General features: G+C 45.0%; 1 protein-coding gene across 6 annotated transcripts in view; it reads right to left on the bottom strand.

Moving 5' to 3' along the window:
* The window catches only part of FAM184A (family with sequence similarity 184 member A), a 300,376-nt gene that overhangs the window by 256,072 nt on the left and 22,192 nt on the right, over positions 1-22,112 (bottom strand). For all 6 annotated transcript variants that reach the window (XM_077487031.1, XM_077487035.1, XM_077487036.1 and 3 more), the window contains exon 2: positions 21,428-21,638. In XM_077487031.1, the coding sequence (XP_077343157.1) occupies positions 21,428-21,607 (180 nt within the window). In that variant the 5' untranslated portion in view covers positions 21,608-21,638. The remainder of the gene's footprint in view (positions 1-21,427; positions 21,639-22,112) is intronic.

Here is a 22,112-nt window from a genome sequence, read left to right as displayed (position 1 = left end):
TAAATCCTGCATTCTTTAGCAATTAAAAAAAAAAACATTAAAAACTGATGAAACTAGATAATAAAACAAACAGATTTGGCCTTTTCTCTGAGTCTTTATTCCTTCGTTCTATGACTGAATGTAGAAACTTATTTACATACAGCCCTGGATAACTTACAACTTACATTCTCTTTGTGCGGGGATGTTGTAAGACATTCATACGATGTTACAGAACTATTGAGCAGCTGTGACTGATCTAATTTTCTATTCAATGTAAAGGAGTAGAGAAATATGCAGGCTGTCACCATTTAGCTTCTCCAAAAACATTATCAGCTAAGCTGGCTTCAGTGTTTTGAATCACCTACTGTGACAGTACCAGGCCCTGCCACTGTGTGAGTAAAGGGAAAGGTGATGCAGGGTTCACACTAATCCAGAATACGGGGCTCTGGAGTACTGTGCCTGCGTGGAGAAAACTGGGTTTTCTGTTTTCTCTGGGTTTTGTAATTCCCGGATCTGGTATCCCGAGTCCAGATCTTGCTGGAGACCTGCAGGCTGTGTAAGTGTGCAGGTGTGCATGCTCACCTGACCATAGTGCAGAGCTCCCATCAGGAGACAGGCATACTCCCATTTAGGTGAGGTGCTCTAATCAGGAGTCAGCACTCCATATTGGAGGAGAGTTTCCTAAAGATGGCCATGCATGGATTGAAATGTGGCTGGTTCAGCAGGGACCGGCCAAATGTCGATCTATGGGTGGCCACTGTGGTTGAATAGAAGTTAATCTACTGGTCAACTTCTGTTCAACTACCCTGTTAGTATTTTATTCACTTGATCGGTGCTGAAGTCAACAGCAGTGCTGATCGGTGTATTCTGATAGCAGGGAGTCGCTTTTAGAATACAAACACACAGTGGGGAGGAATCCCCTATACACCTCAAATGTGTGGATGGGGGAATCAGGTCAGTTTTCTTCGTTCAACCCTCTGGTCGAACAAAAGAAACTTACTCATGTATGGCCAGCCTTACCTACAGTCCTGAAATTGTGAGGACAGCTAGGCAAGTCTCTTGGACTGGGTGAGATGAGACTACTAGATGGGACTAGCTGTGCTGATGAAGAGGGAGCGAGGTGGCGTAGCGATTTTCATTATCTGATTTGTTGGTGAATAATCTGGATAAACTGAGAGTATTAAAATCATACCTGTACACTTATTGTCATACTTTAAAAAGGCATCAGCCATTAACTCACTGGCAGGTAGGTATTCTGCTTCTACAATGGGTGCAAATAATAATGAAAACTTACAAGTTCAAGTGAAGTGAAATGTAGATGTAGATACCTGCCTTTAGAAGAAAAGGTAAAAAGTGGCACCATGAAGAGGTCTAAGAAAGAGAGTTTAAAAACAACCTTACCACAGCTCATGCAATAATTGCTGACACAATGGAGGAATGCAAAATTGCCTTTCCTTTTCAGTCTGCAGCCAATGTAATTTTCTGAGAATACATTGCAATATGGCTACCTGGAGTTTTCTGCGCACAGAGTGTGTACTGACAACTCCCCAGAAACATAATTTCCTGTTTGTGTGATTGGCTCATCAATTTTCCCAGAAACCTCTGCCTAAGATACAAATCAGATTTCAGGCATCCCTTGCAACAAAAATTTCATTTGTTGAGAGATATTTTCAGCAGGAAGCCGGCTAAGGCCTCTTTCAAATTGCCGATCTGTTCAGGTCCGCCTGTCAACACCAATCACTCCCTCATGTGCACTCTGGCATCAAATTCCCATCCACCAGCCCTTCCTTATGAGTGAACAGGAAGGTTATGAAGAGCTCTTCCTGTTTATTAATTCTATGCAGCTGAGGCTGCAGAAAGGAACCGAGGTAGTGGGTTAGCAAGTGTATATACTCACTTTCCAGCCTCTTTGATATGTTTATGTGTATATATGTTCAAAGTTGTCTGGCCTCTATCATTGTCTCCTGCACTATTTTGGAGAAGCTGCTGTCCTGATAGGACAGCAAATCTCGGGAGATTATATAATTATATAAGAAAGCCCATCCACGTTTAGTTCAGTTCACATGTGTGCATAGACAGGGATAGAGTACCCACTTGTCAGGGAGAGTTAGGAGAAGATAGGGAGAGTGTTTTCCGGCTTGTGAAGGATAGATCAGGGTTCCTACAGAGTCCTGCATCAGCAATCCTGGTTGGATAAAAGACTCCCAGTTGCAGATAATAATACTGGTGCCCTCGCTGTGAGGGCAGGACAAGCGGATCAGATGCCTATATCCATCTGCTGAAGGAATACCGCTGTTACCGGGTAACGTGTGTGAATAGCAGCCTCTACAGATATGCATCGTGTACTTGGGTTATACTGTTAGTCAGTGGAAAGTGCTTATAGCGCTGACTAATACAATTACTGCTGTGGCAGCACGCAGGTAAAGTCACCTGGTTGTATCCAGGATGGGAAATATGTGTGCCCTAGATTCAGGCTTTATGCAGACCTTTACAATTAGAGGGGAAGAGTTAATGAGCCCAGCTGAAGTAAGTGGGCTCATTAAGACCTCTACAAAAAACCCCAGCATTCTTAGGGAGATGCTCCATCCTGGAACCAGTTTTGTGTTGTATAGACTGGGGAGTGTGAGATCTGTTCTGTGCGGTGAGTTAATGCCTGTGTGGCAAACCTCTACAACAGGGACAGGGACTGGGGCAGCACAAGGCTACTCTCAGTTGTTAGACAGGGAATCTAAGTGTGTAGTTAGAGGTCAAGCTGACCAGGATTTATTTTCATGTTTTATTTTTTTGTTTGGCTGTTATATGTATCACTGCATGTAGCATAAATAAACTGCATCTTTTGTTTTTTTGCACCTACAACGCTGTCTGCTGTGCCTGATTTTGTGTTGTGAACCCATCCAGGGGGTCACACACACCCGCTGCCGAGCTAACCCCTCACAGTTGGTGGAGAATTTTGGCAGTTTTTTTTTCAATTTTTTTTAAAGGCCAGCATGGAGGAGATACTGAGACAGCTGGCTCTAGCAAATGCAAACCAGCAGCAAGCAAATGCAAATCAGCAGCAAACAAATGCAGCTTTACAAAAGAGCCTTGCAGCCCAGCAGAAAGCTCACCAGCAGAGCCTGGAAGCTCAGCAACAAGCACAGCAGCAATCTGAAGCCCGCTTTATAGACCTATTGCAGAAACAAGAGCAGAATTTTCAACAGAAAATAGAGACATTAATACAGCAACGTCCGCAGACCAATGAAGCAAGTGGTTACAATAATACCGCATCCTTTGGTGTGAGCCGTTTATTGACAAAAATGACTGGAGAGGATGATCCGGAGGTGTTTTTAACCACATTTGAAAGGACTGCTGAAAGGGAAAAGTGGCCTAAGGAGCAATGGGCTGGACTGGTGGCCCCTCTGTTAACTGGGGAATCGCAGAAAGCTTATTATGACCTAGAGCCTGACCAAGCAAAAGACTATGTGGTGCTAAAAACAGAAATATTGGCACGGCTGGGTGTCACCCTGGCCGTCCGGGCTCAGCGTGTGCATAATTGGACTTTTCAGGTTGGAAAACCCCCCAGGTCTCAAATGTATGATCTCATTCACCTGAGCAGGAAGTGGCTGCAGCCAGAGACTTTGACCGCACCAAACATTGTGGAACGTGTTGTTATGGATCGTTTCCTGAGAGCTCTTCCTACTGCCATCCAAAAATGGGTAAGCCATGGAGACCCAGAAAATGCAGATAAACTTGTGGATCTGGTTGAGAGGTACTTGGCTACAGAGAACCTGACCACCTCTTCCAGGGACTCACGGACTTTCCACCCTAAGACCAGATCATTCCCAGTGGCGGGTAAGGTGACTCCAAGGGGTGAGGGTGGAGAGAGTGAGAGGGTGGGAGTTCTACCTAAGGTCTGGCGGGAGCAGCCCAGGAAGCCCATGCTGCAAGAGACAGCGAAAAAGATTATTTGCTACCGCTGCCGGCAAGAGGGACATATTGCAGCCAATTGCCCCATTGTGGATGAGCCTATGCAATGTGACTTTATAAGGGAGAGACGTCAGTCGCTGTTTGCGACAGTTGCATGCGCTGCCATTCGGGGACCTGAGAAACATTTATGTAAAATGTGTATTAATGGTAGAAATGTTGATGTGTTGCTGGATTCAGGTAGCCTGGTAACATTGATAAAAGCTGAATTAGTTACTACAGAGGTCTCTGGGAGGAACAGGGTGGCTGTTATTTGTGTGCGTGGGGACACCCGAGAGTATCCTGTAACTTCAGTGTTTTTTTGAGACCCCCAAAGGTAACCTCTCTCATCAGCTGGGGTTAGTGTCTCACTTACCACATGATGCTATTGTGGGAAGGGATTTTCCAAAATTCTGGGAACTCTGGGATTGTCCTGAGCCCCCCACTGGTGCCCCTATAAACCAGGAAGATGACCAGAATTCCTCTGGGAGTGGTGAGGACTCTCCTGAATTTCCCTTGTCGGTATTGGCGGGGGAAACTCGAGAAACTGGGGGGGAGCCAACATCCTCAGATGAAAACATGCCGTCTGTGGAGTTTTCGGATCTTGAGGTTCACAGGGAAAATTTTGCCACAGAACAGTTAAAAGACCCCACCCTAATAAAGGCACGGGAAAATGTGGTGAAGATAGATGGCGAGTTAGTGAACCCAGATAAGACTTGCACTTATCCTTACTTCACTATGGAAAGGGACCTGCTGTATCGAGTGGCTCAAAGGGCAGAAGAAACCATTGAGCAACTTGTAGTGCCCAAACCTTACAGGAAGTTGGTGTTAGAATTGGCTCATGAGCACATTCTGGGAGGTCATCTGGGGACAGAGAAAACCAGAGAGAGGGTATTGCAGAGATTCTATTGGCCTGGGGTCATGAAGGAAATAGAAAATTATTGTTCCTCCTGCCCTGTGTGTCAGAAGTCGGCACCTATGCCCCATTTCCGTAACCCGCTGGTACCTCTTCCTATCAATGAGGTCCCCTTCGAAAGGATCGCAATGGATTTGGTAGGTCCGATAATGAAGTCCGCCAGGGGCCATCAGTACATTTTGGTTATATTGGACTATGCCACCCGTTATCCGGAAGCAATTCCTCTCCGAAATACCTCGGCCAAAACCATAGCCAAAGAGCTATCTCTTGTTTTTAGCCGCGTGGGTATTTGTAAGGAACTGCTTACGGACCAAGGTACACCCTTTATGTCCCGGGTTATGAAAGAATTATGCAAGTTGTACAAAGTGACGCAATTGCGTACATCTGTGTATCACCCCCAAACAGACGGGTTGGTTGAAAGATTCAACAAAACCCTTAAACAAATGTTAAAGAAGGTGGTGGATAGAGATGGAAAGAATTGGGACTGTCTATTACCCTATCTAATGTTTGCCATTAGGGAGGTACCCCAATCCTCTACGGGTTTCTCACCCTTCGAGTTGCTCTATGGGAGACACCCAAGAGGGCTGCTGGATATCGCCAAGGAAACTTGGGAAAATGGGAGTTCTCCTCACAGGAGCGTGATTGAGCATGTCGCCCTGATGCAAGACAGAATTGCACAGGTAATGCCAATCGTAAAGGAACATTTAACCCAAGCGCAGTTAGCACAGCAGAGAGTGTACAACCGTGGGGCCAAGACCCGTACTTTTTCCCCGGGGGATAGGGTCTTGGTGCTAGTCCCTACGGTTGAAAGCAAATTTCTGGCCAAATGGCAAGGTCCATATGAAGTAATTGAAAAAATTAGTGAGGTGAACTACAGGGTTAAACAGCCAGGAAGGCGAAAGCCGGAGCAGATCTATCACGTCAATCTGCTGAAAGCCTGGAGGGATAGGGAATCCCTAGTCGCAGAGACTTTGTCACAAGTACGGCCTGATTGCTTAGTTCCTGAGGTTGGAATAGCAGACACCTTATCGAAACCCCAACAACAGGAGGTTAAAGAGTTTGTACTTCGTAACAAAGAGATTTTCTCTGAGCTTCCGGGACAAACATCTGGCGTAGAGCATGACATTATCACCCCGCCAGGAGAAAGGGTAAAACTAAAACCTTATAGAATACCAGAGGCCCGACGGGAGGCAATACGTGGGGAGGTTCAAAGGATGTTGGAATTGGGTGTGATAGAGGAGTCCCAGAGTGACTGGTCCAGTCCTATCGTACTAGTGCCCAAACCTGATGGGAGCTGGCGGTTTTGTAACGATTTTCGACAATTGAATAAAGTTACAAAATTTGACACCTACCCCATGCCGCGTATAGATGAGTTGATTGACCGGCTGGGAACAGCCCGATATATGACAACTCTTGATCTCACCAAAGGCTATTGGCAAATTCCCCTGGCCGAGTCGGCCAAGGAGAAAACTGCGTTTGTAACCCCAGATGGGGCATTCCAATATAAGAGAATGCCGTTTGGGTTACAGAATGCACCGGCAACATTCCAGCGGAAAATGGATAAGTATCTGAGGCCCCATCAGAAATATGCTGCAGCTTACCTGGATGATGTGATTATCCATAGCACAGACTGGGTCTCACATTTGCCAAAAGTACAAGCAGTCCTAGACTCTATCCGGGAAGCTGGGTTTACGGCCAATCCAAAGAAGTGTACCATTGGACAGGAGGAGGCCAAATATCTTGGGTACACTATTGGGAGGGGGGTGATAAAACCCCAAGTCAATAAAGTCGAGGCCATACAGAGTTGGCCACGTCCCATCAGCAAGAAACAGGTACGAGCCTTTCTGGGAATCGCTGGCTATTATCGACGATTCATTCCCCATTTTGCTTCTCAGGCTGTGCCCCTCACCAACCTGACAAAAGGGAAAGAGTCGGTCATGGTTAAATGGTCCCCAGGGGCTGAAGAAGCATTTCAGTCCTTAAAAACAGCCTTATGTAGCCAGCCAGTGTTGTACTCACCAGACTTCTCTAAGGACTTTGTGGTACAAACTGATGCATCAGACGTTGGGTTAGGAGCAGTGTTATCCCAGGTCTGGAACGGGGAAGAGCACCCAGTCATTTACCTCAGCAGGAAGTTGAAGTCCCATGAGGTAAATTACGCCACGATTGAGAAGGAATGTTTAGCAGTGAAGTGGGCTCTAGATTCCCTTCGATTCCCTTTGACCTGGTGACTGATCACGCTCCTTTAAAGTGGATGGCTCAAAACAAGGAGACCAATAGAAGGGTAAATAGGTGGTTCCTGGCCCTACAAGAATTTAACTTTACAGTTAAGCATCGCCCTGGTGTTAAAATGGGGAATGTGGATGCTTTGTCTCGGATACATGCGTGTCTGACTGCTTGTGTTACAACCCCAAGGTTGAAACAAGAGGGGGGGTATGTGGCAGCACGCAGGTAAAGTCACCTGGTTGTATCCAGGATGGGAAATATGTGTGCCCTAGATTCAGGCTTTATGCAGACCTTTACAATTAGAGGGGAAGAGTTAATGAACCCAGCTGAAGTAAGTGGGCTCATTAAGACCTCTACAAAAAACCCCAGCATGCTTAGGGAGATGCTCCATCCTGGAACCAGTTTTGTGTTGTATAGACTGGGTAGTGTGAGATCTGTTCTGTGCGGTGAGTTAATGCCTGTGTGGCAAACCTCTACAACAGGGACAGGGACTGGGGCAGCACAAGGCTGCTCTCAGTTGTTAGACAGGGAATCTAAGTGTGTAGTTAGAGGTCAAGCTGACCAGGATTTATTTTCATGTTTTATTTTTTTGTTTGGCTGTTATATGTATCACTGCATGTAGCATAAATAAACTGCATCTTTTGTTTTTTTGCACCTACAACGCTGTCTGCTGTGCCTGATTTTGTGTTGTGAACCCATCCAGGGGGTCACACACACCCGCTGCCGAGCTAACCCCTCACACTGCCTACATCAGAAGTGACTGTGCTATGTATCTGTCCCTTCATGCTTGGAGTGAAACTATGTGTCTTACTGCTATAAATACTCTTTCCACTACTCTCCGGTAATAAACGTTGCTTGGTTGCCTGATTTATAAAGTCAGTGTGTGTGATTCCCTCTGTGAAAATGCTACACTATACCCCCCGCTTACAAACTCTTTAGCCACTTAGAATATCTTGGCGCATGGTGGGAGTATCTTGGTCCGTGGTGGTAGCAGAGGGTGGTAGCTCCGGAACATTATCTAACCACTTCCTGCCCAACGCAGTTCCAGGCATCATTTAGATATCTTCTTTTAAAGCCAGCGATTCCCTTCACCGTAAGAGTGATCATAGCGTCTGTTCAGCTGCTTGATCATTTTCACAGGTAGCCAGAGGGGACATCCCCCTCCTCTTCCGCCACCCTCTGGTGCTTCTACCGACTCACCCGTGGGATCGGTGAGCCAGAGAAGGAACTGACCAGCGATGGATGTTGACGATAGAGATTTACGGTGGTCCCCCGAAGTCTATATGATCGTTCGGAGGCCGGGCGCGATGTTATGATGTCACGCCCGGCCTCTGCATTTGAAAAAATGCAGCTGCCTTGGCTAGGAAGTGTAGAAACCATTTGTTTTTTGCTTTCAGGCTTTCCAGCCTAGAGGTGAGATCTGGGAACTTATAGACCCCATATCTCACTGTAAAGAAGACCTGTCATGCCATATTCCTATTACAAGGGATGTTTACATTCTTTGTAATAGGAATAAAAGTGATCAAATCAAAATAGAAAAATAAAAGTGAAATTAACAATGAAAAAAAATTGTTTTAAAATCGCCCCCATCCCCACGTGCTCGCTCGCAGAAGCTAACGCATACGTAGGTCGTGCCTGCATAAGTAAATGGCATTCAAACCACACATGTGAGGTATCGCCGTGAACATTAGACCAAGAGCAATAATTCTAGCGCAAGACCTCCTCTGTAACTCTAAAAAGGTAACCTGTAAAAAAAAATTAAGTGTGGCCTATGGGGATTTTGAAGTACCAAAGTTTTGCGCCATTCCACAAGTGTGCGCAATTTTAAAGGGTGGCATGCTAGGTATCTATTTACTTTGCATAACATCATCTTTAACATTATGTAAAACAATTGGGATAACTTTACTGTTTTTTTTATATTTTTTTAATGCGTGAAACTGTTTTTTTTCCCAAAAAAAACACGTTTGAAAACTTGCTGTGCTAACACCAAGCAACAACCACCATTTTATTTCCTAGGGTCTCTGCTAAAAAAATATAATGTTTGGGGGTTCTGAGTAATTTTCTAGCAAAAAAATAATGATTTTTACATGTACAGTAGAAGAGAAGTATCAGAATTGGCCCAGTAGGCAAGTAATGCATTTATCGGCATATAACACGCACTTTTTCCCCCCCTTAAAATCAGGGGAAAATCATGGGTGCATGTTATACGCCAAACCACTGCCTCAGAGGGGAAGGAGGGAATAAGCGCTGCCAAAATAGACAGCGCCTAGTGTACTGTGTACTCGGCTAGGCTCGGCTCCGCTCACAGTGACGCCCAGTCCCGCCTCCTAGCATTTACGTCATGTCACTGGACCGTTGTTGTGTCCATCATAGGAGCAGGGTCAAGGGGCGGGACTGGGCTGGACTGCGAAACAAGCTGAGTACACAGGACATCCGGCTCTGTCTATCTCAGCGGCACTCGTTCCCTCCTAAATTGAGTACCCGTAAAAATGTAAAACCGATCATGCTGCAATTTTAGGCAAGGCTGCAGATGGACACTGTTGGGCAAGGCTGTAGATGGACACTGTTGGGCAAGGCTGCAGATGGACACTGTTGGGCAAGGCTGCAGATGGACACTGATAAGGCTGCATTGATGGGCATTTAAAAGTTTTTTCCTTAAACTTCCCTCCTAAACTAGTAAAGGTAGTTAAGTTCATGCAGATGCAATTCAGGTATTATCACTGCAACTTCTGACCTTTTTTTTTACCTGTCTAGCTTTGTTTATGTTAATAGGTAATCCAATTAAATGTTTTAATACGTAAAAAAAAAAAAAAATTTAAAGTGTTTGTTTACATTGATAAGTGTGTCTGTGTGTGTTTGAGTTTTGGCGTGTACGCTCTAATGCAATAGGCTGCACACATCTATAGAAGTTGGTAAAATATAGAGAGAAAAAAACAGCAATGTCCATGAATTGTGATCTTTTCTGCCTAATATTGATACTGATGATCCACGGAAAGACAAGCAAAGCCCTACTGAAGCAGCTGCCAATTGCATGCTTTTTGACCCTGTAATGGCAGCTGGATTAATTCCCTGAGTCAGTCACTCTGCTGATGAATTCTAAAAGCTGTAGCTGGAGATGACATTTCCAGCAATTCTTAATAAACATTTCTAAACCATACATGAAATTTTGCTTTGCAGACAAAAGCTAGTGTTTTCTCCTTTCCCTGGTATGCTCATTAGAAACAAACTGGCACTTTGAATGCAAGTCATATTTTATAACATTGATATCTGTGGATACCTAAGTAGCATAAGTAGCATACATAAATTTCCTTCTAGTGAAATTGTTATGAGATTTGCTAACCTGCTAAATACTGCTCTCAAGGTCTAATTTAATTGGAACATTGGCCAATCATATGCCTATCAACGGCACAGCAACAATATTCTTGTAATTAGAGAAGAGCAAACAGTGTCAAATTCTATCAGATCATCTCTTCTGACTTCGTTTCCAGAAAAAAAAAACATTGCAAATGTTACCTTCTATGAAATCTAATTTGTAACAAAATTATTTTTAATTTGCTTAAAAAAAATAGAATTTTTAAACATATTTTAAAACAATCTTCTAATTCAGGACCATCTTGGTCTACTGTGACAACTAATATAAAGGATGGTAAACTAATAATAAAAAGAGTAGTATGAGGTTTCCCAAAAAAAAAGTATACTCACCTAGGTGGATGCAGCATAGAGCTAATGCTGCATCTGTCCTCAGTCACCTCTACACTGAGAACTGATGGATCAAACATCCCTGATCAGTCATTTCTCCTCTCCACTCTGAGCAGAGAGCCATGACTGTCAGTCACTGGCTCTGCTCTGCCCCTCCAGCGCTCACTGGACTGCTGAGCTGTACAGGGAAAGGGAGGGACTCGCTCAGTCACCCAGAAGCTCACTGAGACACTGAGCAAGCTGCCAGTCTGGGCTGCTGGGTGGATCCCTGCTGTAAAGTTGGGATTGATCCAGCGCCTAGATCGGATGAGTGATGTAAACCGACAGCAGGCTTTAGCCTACTGTCAGCTAAAAATGGGTCACAGGAGTGCAGAATGAACTGCACTTCAGTGATCCATAGGAGAAGTAGGGCCACAAAGGCTTTGGTCCAATGTCTTCTTTAAGGCTTCTTTCGCACGTAGTGTATTTGCATTGTGTTGGCATTTGAAAGGCACCCCAATGCACATATACAGTATAAAGCAAAGCACCCCTGTCAGTTTTTTTTTTTTTGCTGTCTGTGCCCCTATTTGGGAGATTCACCATGTCTATTTGTTTCCTGGAATCATCAAAAGTGAAAATATATCCCAAATTTTAGGTCACCACCCAGTTCAGTAAAAGAGGGGAAATCTTCCAATTTAAATACTAATTCTGGTGACCTTGGTAACAGCCAGGGATTTCCTTAATTTGTAGGGATTTCCTATCACTTCCGGTTTTGACTATGGGAAAGGAAGTAAAGAGAATTTCCTCAATGTGACACAGATGGCAGCAAAAAATCTGTAGGGATTATAAACCTCCCTTTCCCTATCCAAAAAGTACTAAAGGCAATTTTTTTCAATTTTATTGTGAAGTCATTAGAAAAAAGCTGAGAGTTCAGTGCCTGTGTTATGAATTTTAAAGAAGAATTCACATGGACTAGCAGGGCTATACAGCTTGTCTGTCCATGCAGAACCCTGTGCCCAGAAGAAACAGATGTTGGGTATAGCTGGTAAATACAGATTCAAGCATATACAGTACACGCATACGAGTACTGATGTTTTCCCCTGGATGCAGACTGTCTGTGCTCAAGGATGTACATATATACACACAAGCATGTGTTTACACAAGTACAGCCATTTATTTCCATGGATAGCTCAAAATTAAACCTATGGCTTCTGGGCTGGGAAATACAATCCAAATTTTGCATTGTATGGTCTTGGGCGCCAGTGTGCATGAGGCTTTAGGCCGCGTACACACGGGCGGACTGTTCGCCCAACCTTGTTCGGCAAACAGTTTCATCAAACAGTCCGCTCAAAATTTGCATGAGCGGACTTGCCCACACACGAGCGGACTGTTTGACGAACAAGGTTGGGCAAACAGTTCGCTCAACTTTTGAAATGAACGGACTCGCCCACGTAAGGCGGAGGCAAATCCGCCCATTTCGAGCGCGTGTACAGGTAGGCGGGGCCCGCGAAGGAGACGTCGCGGGCTCCGCCGCCTGGAATGGGCTTAAAGGGGAACCCCAACGCCGAAAAAAATCGGCGTGGGGGTTCCCCCCAAGTCCACACCAGACCCTTGTCCGAGCACGCTACCCGGCCGGCCAGGAAAGGGGGGCGAGCGAGCGCGCCCCCCCTCCTGAGCCGTACCAGGCCGCGTGCCCTCAACATGGGGGGTGCCTTGGGGAAGGGGGGGCCGCGCGGCCCCCCCACCCCAAAGCACCTTGTCCCCATGTTGATGAGGACAAGGGCCTCTTCCCGACAACCCTGGCCGTTGGTTGTCGGGGTCTGCGGGCGGGGGGCTTATCGGAATCCGGGAGCCCCCTTTAAGAAGGGGGCCCCGGATACCGGCCTCCCACCCTATGTGAATGAGTATGGGGTACAATGTACCCCTACCCATTCACCTGTGAACTAAAGTACAATAAAAAACACAACACAGAGAAAAAATATTTTATTGCACAGCTCCGGGGGTCTTCGGGGGTCTTCTCGCCGGACTCCTCCGCTATGTGTGTGTAGCTCTTTTGCTAGCGGAGGAGTCCGGCTTTCTTCCTCCCCGCCGCCGGCCTCTTCTCCCGACTTCGGGGGTCTTGTCCCCCTCTTCGGTTCTTCTGCCGGGCCACCGCGCCTGGTCCGGTGGCCCGGTCTTCTGTCGCCGTCTTCCGTTCTTCTGTCGCCGCCTTCGGTTCTTCTGCCGGGCCACCGCGCCTTCTTGTAGCTCTTTTACAGGCGGTGGCCCGGTCTTCTGTCGCCGCTGTCGTCGCCGCCGCCTTCCGTTCTTGTTCTTCTTCTTGTTCTTCTTCTTCTCCTGGAGATGTTGACTCGACGAGCTCTCCGGCCGGAATGCCAGGGACACGCTCCGCTGCCACTTATATAGTGACAATGGGGCGGTGTCACATGGTATATGTCACATGGGTTGGTCACATGGGTTGATGTCACATGGGGACTATGACATCGTAAGGGGGCGGGGACACCATGTGACCAACCCATGTGACATATACCATGTGACACCGCCCCATTGTCACTATATAAGTGACCGCACAGCGCGGCTCTGGCATTCCGGCCGGAGAGCTCGTCGAGTCAACATCTCCAGGAGAAGAAGAAGAACAAGAAGAAGAACAAGAACGGAAGGCGGCGGCGACGACAGCGGCGACAGAAGACCGGGCCACCGCCTGTAAAAGAGCTACAAGAAGGCGCGGTGGCCCGGCAGAAGAACCGAAGGCGGCGACAGAAGAACGGAAGACGGCGACAGAAGACCGGGCCACCGGACCAGGCGCGGTGGCCCGGCAGAAGAACCGAAGAGGGGGACAAGACCCCCGAAGTCGGGAGAAGAGGCCGGCGGCGGGGAGGAAGAAAGCCGGACTCCTCCGCTAGCAAAAGAGCTACACACACATAGCGGAGGAGTCCGGCGAGAAGACCCCCGAAGACCCCCGGAGCTGTGCAATAAAATATTTTTTCTCTGTGTTGTGTTTTTTATTGTACTTTAGTTCACAGGTGAATGGGTAGGGGTACATTGTACCCCATACTCATTCACATAGGGTGGGAGGCCGGTATCCGGGGCCCCCTTCTTAAAGGGGGCTCCCGGATTCCGATAAGCCCCCCGCCCGCAGACCCCGACAACCAACGGCCAGGGTTGTCGGGAAGAGGCCCTTGTCCTCATCAACATGGGGACAAGGTGCTTTGGGGTGGGGGGGCCGCGCGGCCCCCCCTTCCCCAAGGCACCCCCCATGTTGAGGGCTCGCTCGCTCGCCCCCCTTTCCTGGCCGGCCGGGTAGCGTGCTCGGACAAGGGTCTGGTGTGGACTTGGGGGGAACCCCCACGCCGATTTTTTTCGGCGTTGGGGTTCCCCTTTAAGCCCATTCCAGGCGGCGGAGCCCGCGACGTCTCCTTCGCGGGCCCCGCCTACCTGTACACGCGCTCGAAATGGGCGGACTTTCCGAGCGGGAACAGTCCGCTCATTTCGAAAGTACAGCGGACAAGCCCACACACGGGCGGACTGTTCGCTCAAACACAGTTTCAGCGGACAGTTTTTCGGAATTTCCGAAAGACTTTGTCCGTCCAACTGTCCGCTGAAACTGTCCGCTGAAAGCCCACACACGAGCGGACTGTCCGCCCAAACACTGTTCAGCGGACAAGGTTGGGCGAACAGTCCGCCCGTGTGTACGCGGCCTTACAGTTCATTTTGGTGACAACCTGAGCAGGAAAGCCTGTCCCCTGTCAGCAGCTTCAGAGTAGAATGTTTTCCCTTTGCATGGAAGCAGAAGGACCCTTTGTAGAGGTCTGACACATTCCCTACAGAGTAAAATCTATAGCTCTGCAGTCAGCAAAGCTCATGCTCCCCACTGACTGGAGAGTTTTGAATCAGTGGGGGAGCGTTGGATCTGTGTAAAAGCAAACACTTCTTCCCAGAAGAGAGCAAGGATCTCAATCTGCAGCTGCTGGCTAGACACAGGCTGTATTCTTCAGGCTGTGGTTGCTAATTTTAATTGAGGGTTCAACTGGGTTTTTATTCCTGCTCATGTTATTTTTGTCTTGCACCTACCAGTTCAGAAAAAAAAGTGAGAGAAACTCTTCCCAATTACAAATTACAAGTTTTATTATGGTCTTTGCATTCATATTAATGATGCCAAGTTAAAAGAGAGGATGTAAGGGGATACTTACTTAAATTAGAAGCAAAGCCTCCTATCGTTTTCAGTCAAGGAAGCTGCCATCTTGGCCTCTGTTTGATCTACAACTGCCATGATGCTACACATGTGATCAGCTATGACACCAGCCATTGGATGGTTTGACTGTTTGGTTGACAGCACAACCAATGGGAGTGTTACATTCTCGGCATGTGCCGGAAATGTAACTGTTTTTTTAAACTGTTAAATGGATGGTTTTTGGTGTAGCGCAATTGTATGCATGTTTTACATGCGTTTTTAGGCGTGTTCCAATTGACTTCTATTAAAACACGTGTTTTTATGAAATGCGTCAAAGTCCTGCATGCAGCATCTTTGAAGCCCTTTCAGAAAATGTGCATTGTAACAGAAGTCAATGTTAATGCGCCTGAAAAACGAGAGTAAAACGTGCATACAATCATGCTGCGCCCAAAACACAGTGCACCAGTTTGAACATTTATACCAATATAATGTTGCATTATCCAAATGTAATCATATAGTAATCATAATAAATCCTAATTAATACTGACTGCAGTTAAATAGTGGTGGTGAGATATTCCATTCCTACGTAAAAAATCTAGTGAACCTAATAATGCAATCTTATGCGATTAAAAGTTGCAATCATAAACAATTAAAAATTGCAATCCTATGCGATACTCCCAATGACAACCTGTGTAGCATATACTCCGCTCTATACACATGTTGCATTCATATGCAATAGAGAAATTTGCAACCCTGTGGGATAATTGTGATAAATGCGATAATTGCAGTGACAACCTGTAATTTCCATAAATCTATATAAAAGTGCATCAATATACAATCATCAATATAGAAATAAAGTGACACGTGTTTAAAGTGCTCTTGTGCCAAACGAATTCATGCATTAATCTGTGTTCACAGAATCGCAACATAAAGTCCATCCATAACTATCCCATTATTCTGGTACTCATTGCAGATGATAAAACAATAAAGTACTCATGTCCACTCTTGTGCTCCCCTTTTGGTGTATGCGCTCATCTTAGAGCGTGTGACCTTGCACCTAAGCTCGGTCAAACCACCTCTGGGTTTATGGTCAGCATTCAGATCCTTGGGTGGTTGCTTGCAATAATATTTATATGGAAAACAGTGGAAACTGGATAGTGTATTACCGGTTTAAACGTTTTATTTAAAATGACAATATTCCCTATATTAGGGTACTCAAATTCACCAGTGTGAACAGCTTAATTGGGGACACAGACAACAGTTTTAGGGCTCTTTCAGCACGGATCCGCCCCGTGGACATCAGCAGGAGATCGCTCCGTCGATCTCCGCTGAGCAGGAAGATGACAGGTCCGTCTCTGTACACTGTGCAGGGATGGACCTGTCAGAGCGCCGCTCTCCCCTATGGGAGTTTGGATGACGACGGAACGCATCGATCCGATGACGGATGGAAAAGTAGATTTTTCCTATGTCACACTTTTTCAGGTCGGAGCGGGTCAGATGTCAGCGGACATGTCCCTGCTGACATCCGATGCTCCATAGACCTCTATGGAGCCTCTGTTCAGGTCCGCCTAAAAAACTGACAGAAAGAGCCCATGTGAAACAGCCCTTTCTTTACAGATGTTTTAGCCCGGTGCATCTCCATTCACTGTTTCAGGTCCAATTTCAACCCAAAATTTTGGCTGAATTTGGACCTGAAATGGACCAGAAGACACACAGGACTCCAGTGCTATTCGCACCAGAGCCGCTCCAGAGATGTGTGAACCGGCTCCATAGAGAGCCAGTCACAATCTCCTGATATGCAAATTGAATGCTGGGAAACCCATCCAATTTACACTGGTGTGTACCCAGCCAGAAGGAGAAACAGCATGCAGCGAGGAGGCAAGAATTTAACACACCTGGATGTGTTGATAATATGTAGCAGCTAGAGATCTGCAAGACGGTGGAGTTTTAGAATACGAGCCACTGAAAAGGTATGTAAAGCTAGCTTTTTTTACAAGCTGGCTTTAGTTTACCATTTTAACGTTTAATTAGATTCAGACATTTAAAGCTAAAAGTGATATTAAAGTCTTGTTTTTTTTTTGTTCATAAATAACAAACATGTTATACCTACCCGCTCTGTGCATTCAGAGAAGCCATTGTAATTTGTGAATGTGTTCACATAATACAAAGGCTCCTGTGAATAAGCAGGAGGGGGGAAAGAGTGGGCATAGCAGCTACAGGGACTGTTAAATTTTTCAATTTGAGATGGATTTCACAGAAGGATCAGCGCCACTCTCTAGGAACTACAGCAACAGCTGTCTTCCGGAAGTACTATAACGCTATCAAATATAAATAATAGCATTTAAGCCCTGGAGGTGTCATGCACCTCACTGGACTCAACTCATAATGTGCCCTCATTTTTTCAAATGAGCTGAATTCCTGGAATTCAGCTTTAAACACTGTTAGCCAAACGAATTAAATGCCCCCAACACATGTGATATTCTCTAATGATCTCTGTATGTTGAATAAAAAGTATCAAGCTGCTTACAGCAATTTGAATACATTAACCTAGAAAGCTATTAGAGCAGAGGTAAAAAGGTCAAGAATCATTGAACTCATTTTCTCCATCCTTTACAGATTGGGTAGCACAATGTATAATATTAAACATGTTGGTTTAGTGTTCTGCAATTACACTACATAAATACATAAATATAAAATAGCTATAACAATTATGTGTTACTATATTATATTTAAAATCCATTTTATTAAAACTATTTGGGCCCAGATTTATCCATGATTGCACAGGTTACGAATTTGTCTGCTATACTAAACAAATAGCCGCTAATAAGTGTTAATGCTCAGCACCCTTGATATATCTAGGTCATAGAATCTGACAGAATGATGTCAGAAAGTTAATGCTCAATAACAACAAATGACATAAATAAAAACATCCTTCCAAAATATATAATCCTATATTCAAATTTCTGACCTTTAGGCTGGGTTCACACCGCTGCGATGCGGGAACGCCGCGAATCCGCGGCGTTTTCCCGCATCGCACGACTCCCGCCGGCAGTTCACACTGCCCTATGCGAACGGCTGGGAGTGTCAATGATATGTTAATGACACCCCCAGATCCGATCGCATATCGCAGTGCGATCTGCCGACTCGCACAGGAATCGGATCGCATGGTGTGAACGCCCATGCGATCCGATTCTGCTGCGGACCAAAAAAAGGGTCCCGTGCGAGTTTGCTGCGGGAGCGATGCGAATTCAGCCATACTATCTGTATGGCTGAACTCGCATCGCTACGGAGATCCGACGTGATTTGCACTGCAGTGCGGTGCGAATTACGTCCGGATCTCCCGTTCGCAGCAGTGTGAACCTGGCCTTAGAATAGCGTTTTTAAGGCATAAAACAAGCAATAGCGCTGGGTAAAACAGATTTGCCTAATTATTATGTATAATAACAGAAAATCTACTTGACAAGATATGTACATTTGAGTAAGAAAGCCTTGAGCTGAACTTGATATGCCATTGAGGATGTCAGTGCAGCGAGCATTTCCCTTCTGGCGAATGTGAATATATATACATACAGTATCTCATAAAAGTGAGTACACCCTTCACATTTTTGTAAATATTTTATTCTATCTTTTCATGTGACAGCACTGAAGAAATTACACTTTGCTACAATGTAAAGTAGTGAGTGTACAGCTTGTATAACAGTGTTCCCTCAAAATAACTCAGCACACAGCCATTAATGTCTGTCTAAACCACTGGCAATAAAAGTCAGTACACCCCTAAGTGAAAATGTCCAAATTGGGCCCAGAGTGTCAATATTTTGTGTGGCCACCATTATTTTCCAGCACTGCTTTAACCCTCTTGGGCATGGAGTTCATCAGAGCTTCACAGGTTGCCACTGGAGTCCTCCTCCACTCCTCCATAATGATATTACAGAGCTGGTGGATGTTAGAAACCTTGCGCTCCTCCACCTTCCATTTGAGAATGCCCCACAAATGCTCAATAGGGTTTAGGTTTAGAAACATGCTTGGACAGTCCATCACCTTTACCCTCAGCTTCTTTAGCAAAGCAGTGGTTGTCTTGGAGGTTTGTTGTCATTATCATGTTGGAATACTGCCCTGCGGCCCAGTCTCCGAAGGGAGGGGATCATGCTCTGTTTCAGTATGTCAGTCACAGTACATGTCGTCATTCAGGGTTCCCTCAATGAACTGTAGCTCCCCAGTGCCAGCAGCACTCATGCAGCCATGGACCATGACACTCCCACCACCATGCTTGACTGTAGGCAAGACACACTTGTCTTTGTACTCCTCACCTGGTTTCCGCCACACATGCTGGACACCATCTGAACCAATTTTTACATTTACATTTTATCTTGGTCCCATCAGAACACAGGACACGGTTCCAGTAATCCATGTCCTTAGTCTGCTTGTCTTAAACTAACTGTTTGCGGGCTTCCTTGTGCATCATCTTTAGAAGAGGCTTCCTTCTGGGATCACAGCCATGCAGACCAATTTGATGTAGTGTGTGGCGTATGGTCTGAGCACTGACAGACTGACCCCACCCCCTTCAACCTCTGCAGCAATGCTGGCAGCTCTCATACCTCTATTTCCCAAAGACAACCTCTGTATATGACGCTAAGCATGTGCACTCAACTTCTTTGGTCAACCATGGCGAGGCCTGTTCTGAGTGGAACCTGTCTTGTTAAACCACTGTATGGTCTTGGCCACCATGCGGCAGTTCAGTTTCAGGGTCTTGGCAATCTTCTTATAGCCTAAGCCATCTTTATGTAGAGCAACAATTCTTTTTGTTCAGATCCTCAGAGATTTTTTTGCCATGAGGTGCCATGTTGAACTTCCGGTGACCGGAGAGAGTGAGAGCGATAACACCACACACCTGCTCCCCATTCACACCTGAGACCTTGTAACACTAACGAGTCACATGACACCAGGGAGGGAAAATGGCTAATTGGGCGCAATTTGAACATTTTCACTTAGGGGTGTACTCACTTTTGTTACCAGTGGTTTAGACATTAATGGCTGTGTGTTGAGATATTTTGAGGGGACAGCAAATTTACACTGTTATACAAGCTGTACACTCACTATTTTACATTGTAACAAAGTGTAACTTCTTCAGTGTTGTCACATAAAAATATATGATAAAATATTTACAAAAATGTGAGGGGTGCACTCACATTTGTGAGATACTGTATGTGCAACCTTTTGTGCAGTTCAAGCCAAGCTTTTTGTGTGTATGTTTACCAAATAATGTATCCACAGTAATGCAGGATGTAGATTGCATTAAACAATGCTGTAGAATAAAATAAGCAGAATCTGGAAAAGCCTTCTTGTCATTTATCGGCAGATATAAAGGACCAGGTACATGCCTCAATTCTATAGGCAGGCACTGACTGGTTCAGTGTGTACTCTGCATTCCAGAAAGCAAGCCAGGTGTGAAAGATAACATCCACAAGTTGTGCCCAGCATGAGGCACACATCAGGTACTGGTAGCCATATGAAGGATCATACCTACTAACACTTCCGCACACACCATCAGTATATTGGTGAGTGTCATTCTTTTATCTTACTTCCAAAGCAACTTTGTCTTTTGTCAAATGCCATCTAAAATATTTAATTGCGTTACAGTATATGACAATCCGCAGCCATGCAAAAAGTATCATTTATTAAAATGAATATGTCACAATTCATTACAATCAACCATTTTAAGTAGTGCATGCAATGTTATACTTGTTGGCTATTTTTGGTCTTTTCTTGTCATATGCTGCTGTGCCTCTTAGAAATTCTTTGTCACAGGCATATGCAAATAGAAAGAAGATTAACTTATCAGACTTGACAAAAAAAAAAAGAAAAAAAAGATGGCTCCCATCACTGAACCTTCCAAAAATTAGGAAACAAATGTAGATTATTGACATATTACAGTAAATAAAAGAAAGATACTCTATGTGTAGAAGACAGGTCCACATCATTAGCAGTGGTATATAGTGGGTGCACATGCAAAATCAAAAACCCAAAAGCCTGTCTAAGAATATAGGAATAATAGAAAAAAATAATTGATACTCATATATGATTTGTAGGATATTTTAGGTATTACCACATGGGAAGAAAAGCATGTCTGCCCAAATGATATGTCACTAAAGTTATATTCAATTTATCTACAAATATAAAAACGAATACCTATAAAGTATTTGAATATCTAAACCTGCAGAGTTAGCACATCTACCAAGAGGAACATTGCAGTAAGGTGTAGCTCAAATGTAAGCAGGTATTGCAGCACTACCATGTTACTGCATAAGTAAATCTAAGTTCCCCAAAGTAACTATACAATGATATCAAGAAACTTATGAATGGCTCCTTTCCATACTAATTTCAAGCAATCTTGATTTTTAGTGTTGCATGCTTTGATCAGCATTATATCACAATTTATGATATTAGAAGGAAACAATTTGAAGGCCAACCTAAGCAAACATTCCAACATCATAGACCCATCAGCAACTGTCAATTACCTTGGTCAGCTGTGCTATCTTTTTGCTCATCTTAAGGTGCAGGTCTGCAGTGTACTCCATGTTCAAACCGGCTTGATGTGCCATCACACCAGAAGATGAGGGTACAAACTTGGCAGCACTGGCAGAAGCCCCTCCACCGTAATAATGCTGTTGCTGCTGCCAGCTCATCCCAGTCGCCATCTTCAGGGCTTTAAATCCCTCTCACCTCCCCCTAAAAAGCAGCGAGAGAGGATAGGAAATTGTTGACACTCCAGAGACAATAAAACCACAATGGGAGATGAATTAAGAAAGAGCAATGTGCTGATGTGCAGCCTGAGGGATGTGACTGTGCAGTGACTGAGGCAAGCGTTGCTCGCTCCCCCTCCCTACGCTGTGTGTGAGGATAACACAGACTCCGTGAGTAGGGAGATCCAATGAAAGAGTAGGAAATGATTAAGGGGATGTACAAGACTAGAATGGGATGTGTATTTGTACTCTAAATACATTTTAACATATGTAACATCAAATGACATATTGGCAGAGCATATGCAGACAACTTGTAATACCTATAATCATCTGAAATATATTCTTCATTATATTCTATATAACCTTGTTGTGCAAAGGTATCCCAAGGAAAGGATACAGTAAATGTATAAAAACACACTAGGGTTTACATAGGCACATTTTAGAACAATTAAACTTTGCA

This window comes from Lithobates pipiens, unplaced genomic scaffold (assembly GCF_037356315.1).
Source record: "Lithobates pipiens isolate NorthernLeopardFrog02 unplaced genomic scaffold, aLitPip1_a1.2 Scaffold_18, whole genome shotgun sequence".
In the NCBI taxonomy this organism is placed as follows: domain Eukaryota; kingdom Metazoa; phylum Chordata; class Amphibia; order Anura; family Ranidae; genus Lithobates; species Lithobates pipiens.
Note: the sequence above shows the minus strand (reverse complement) of the source record. Positions and strands in the feature narration are given on the sequence as shown.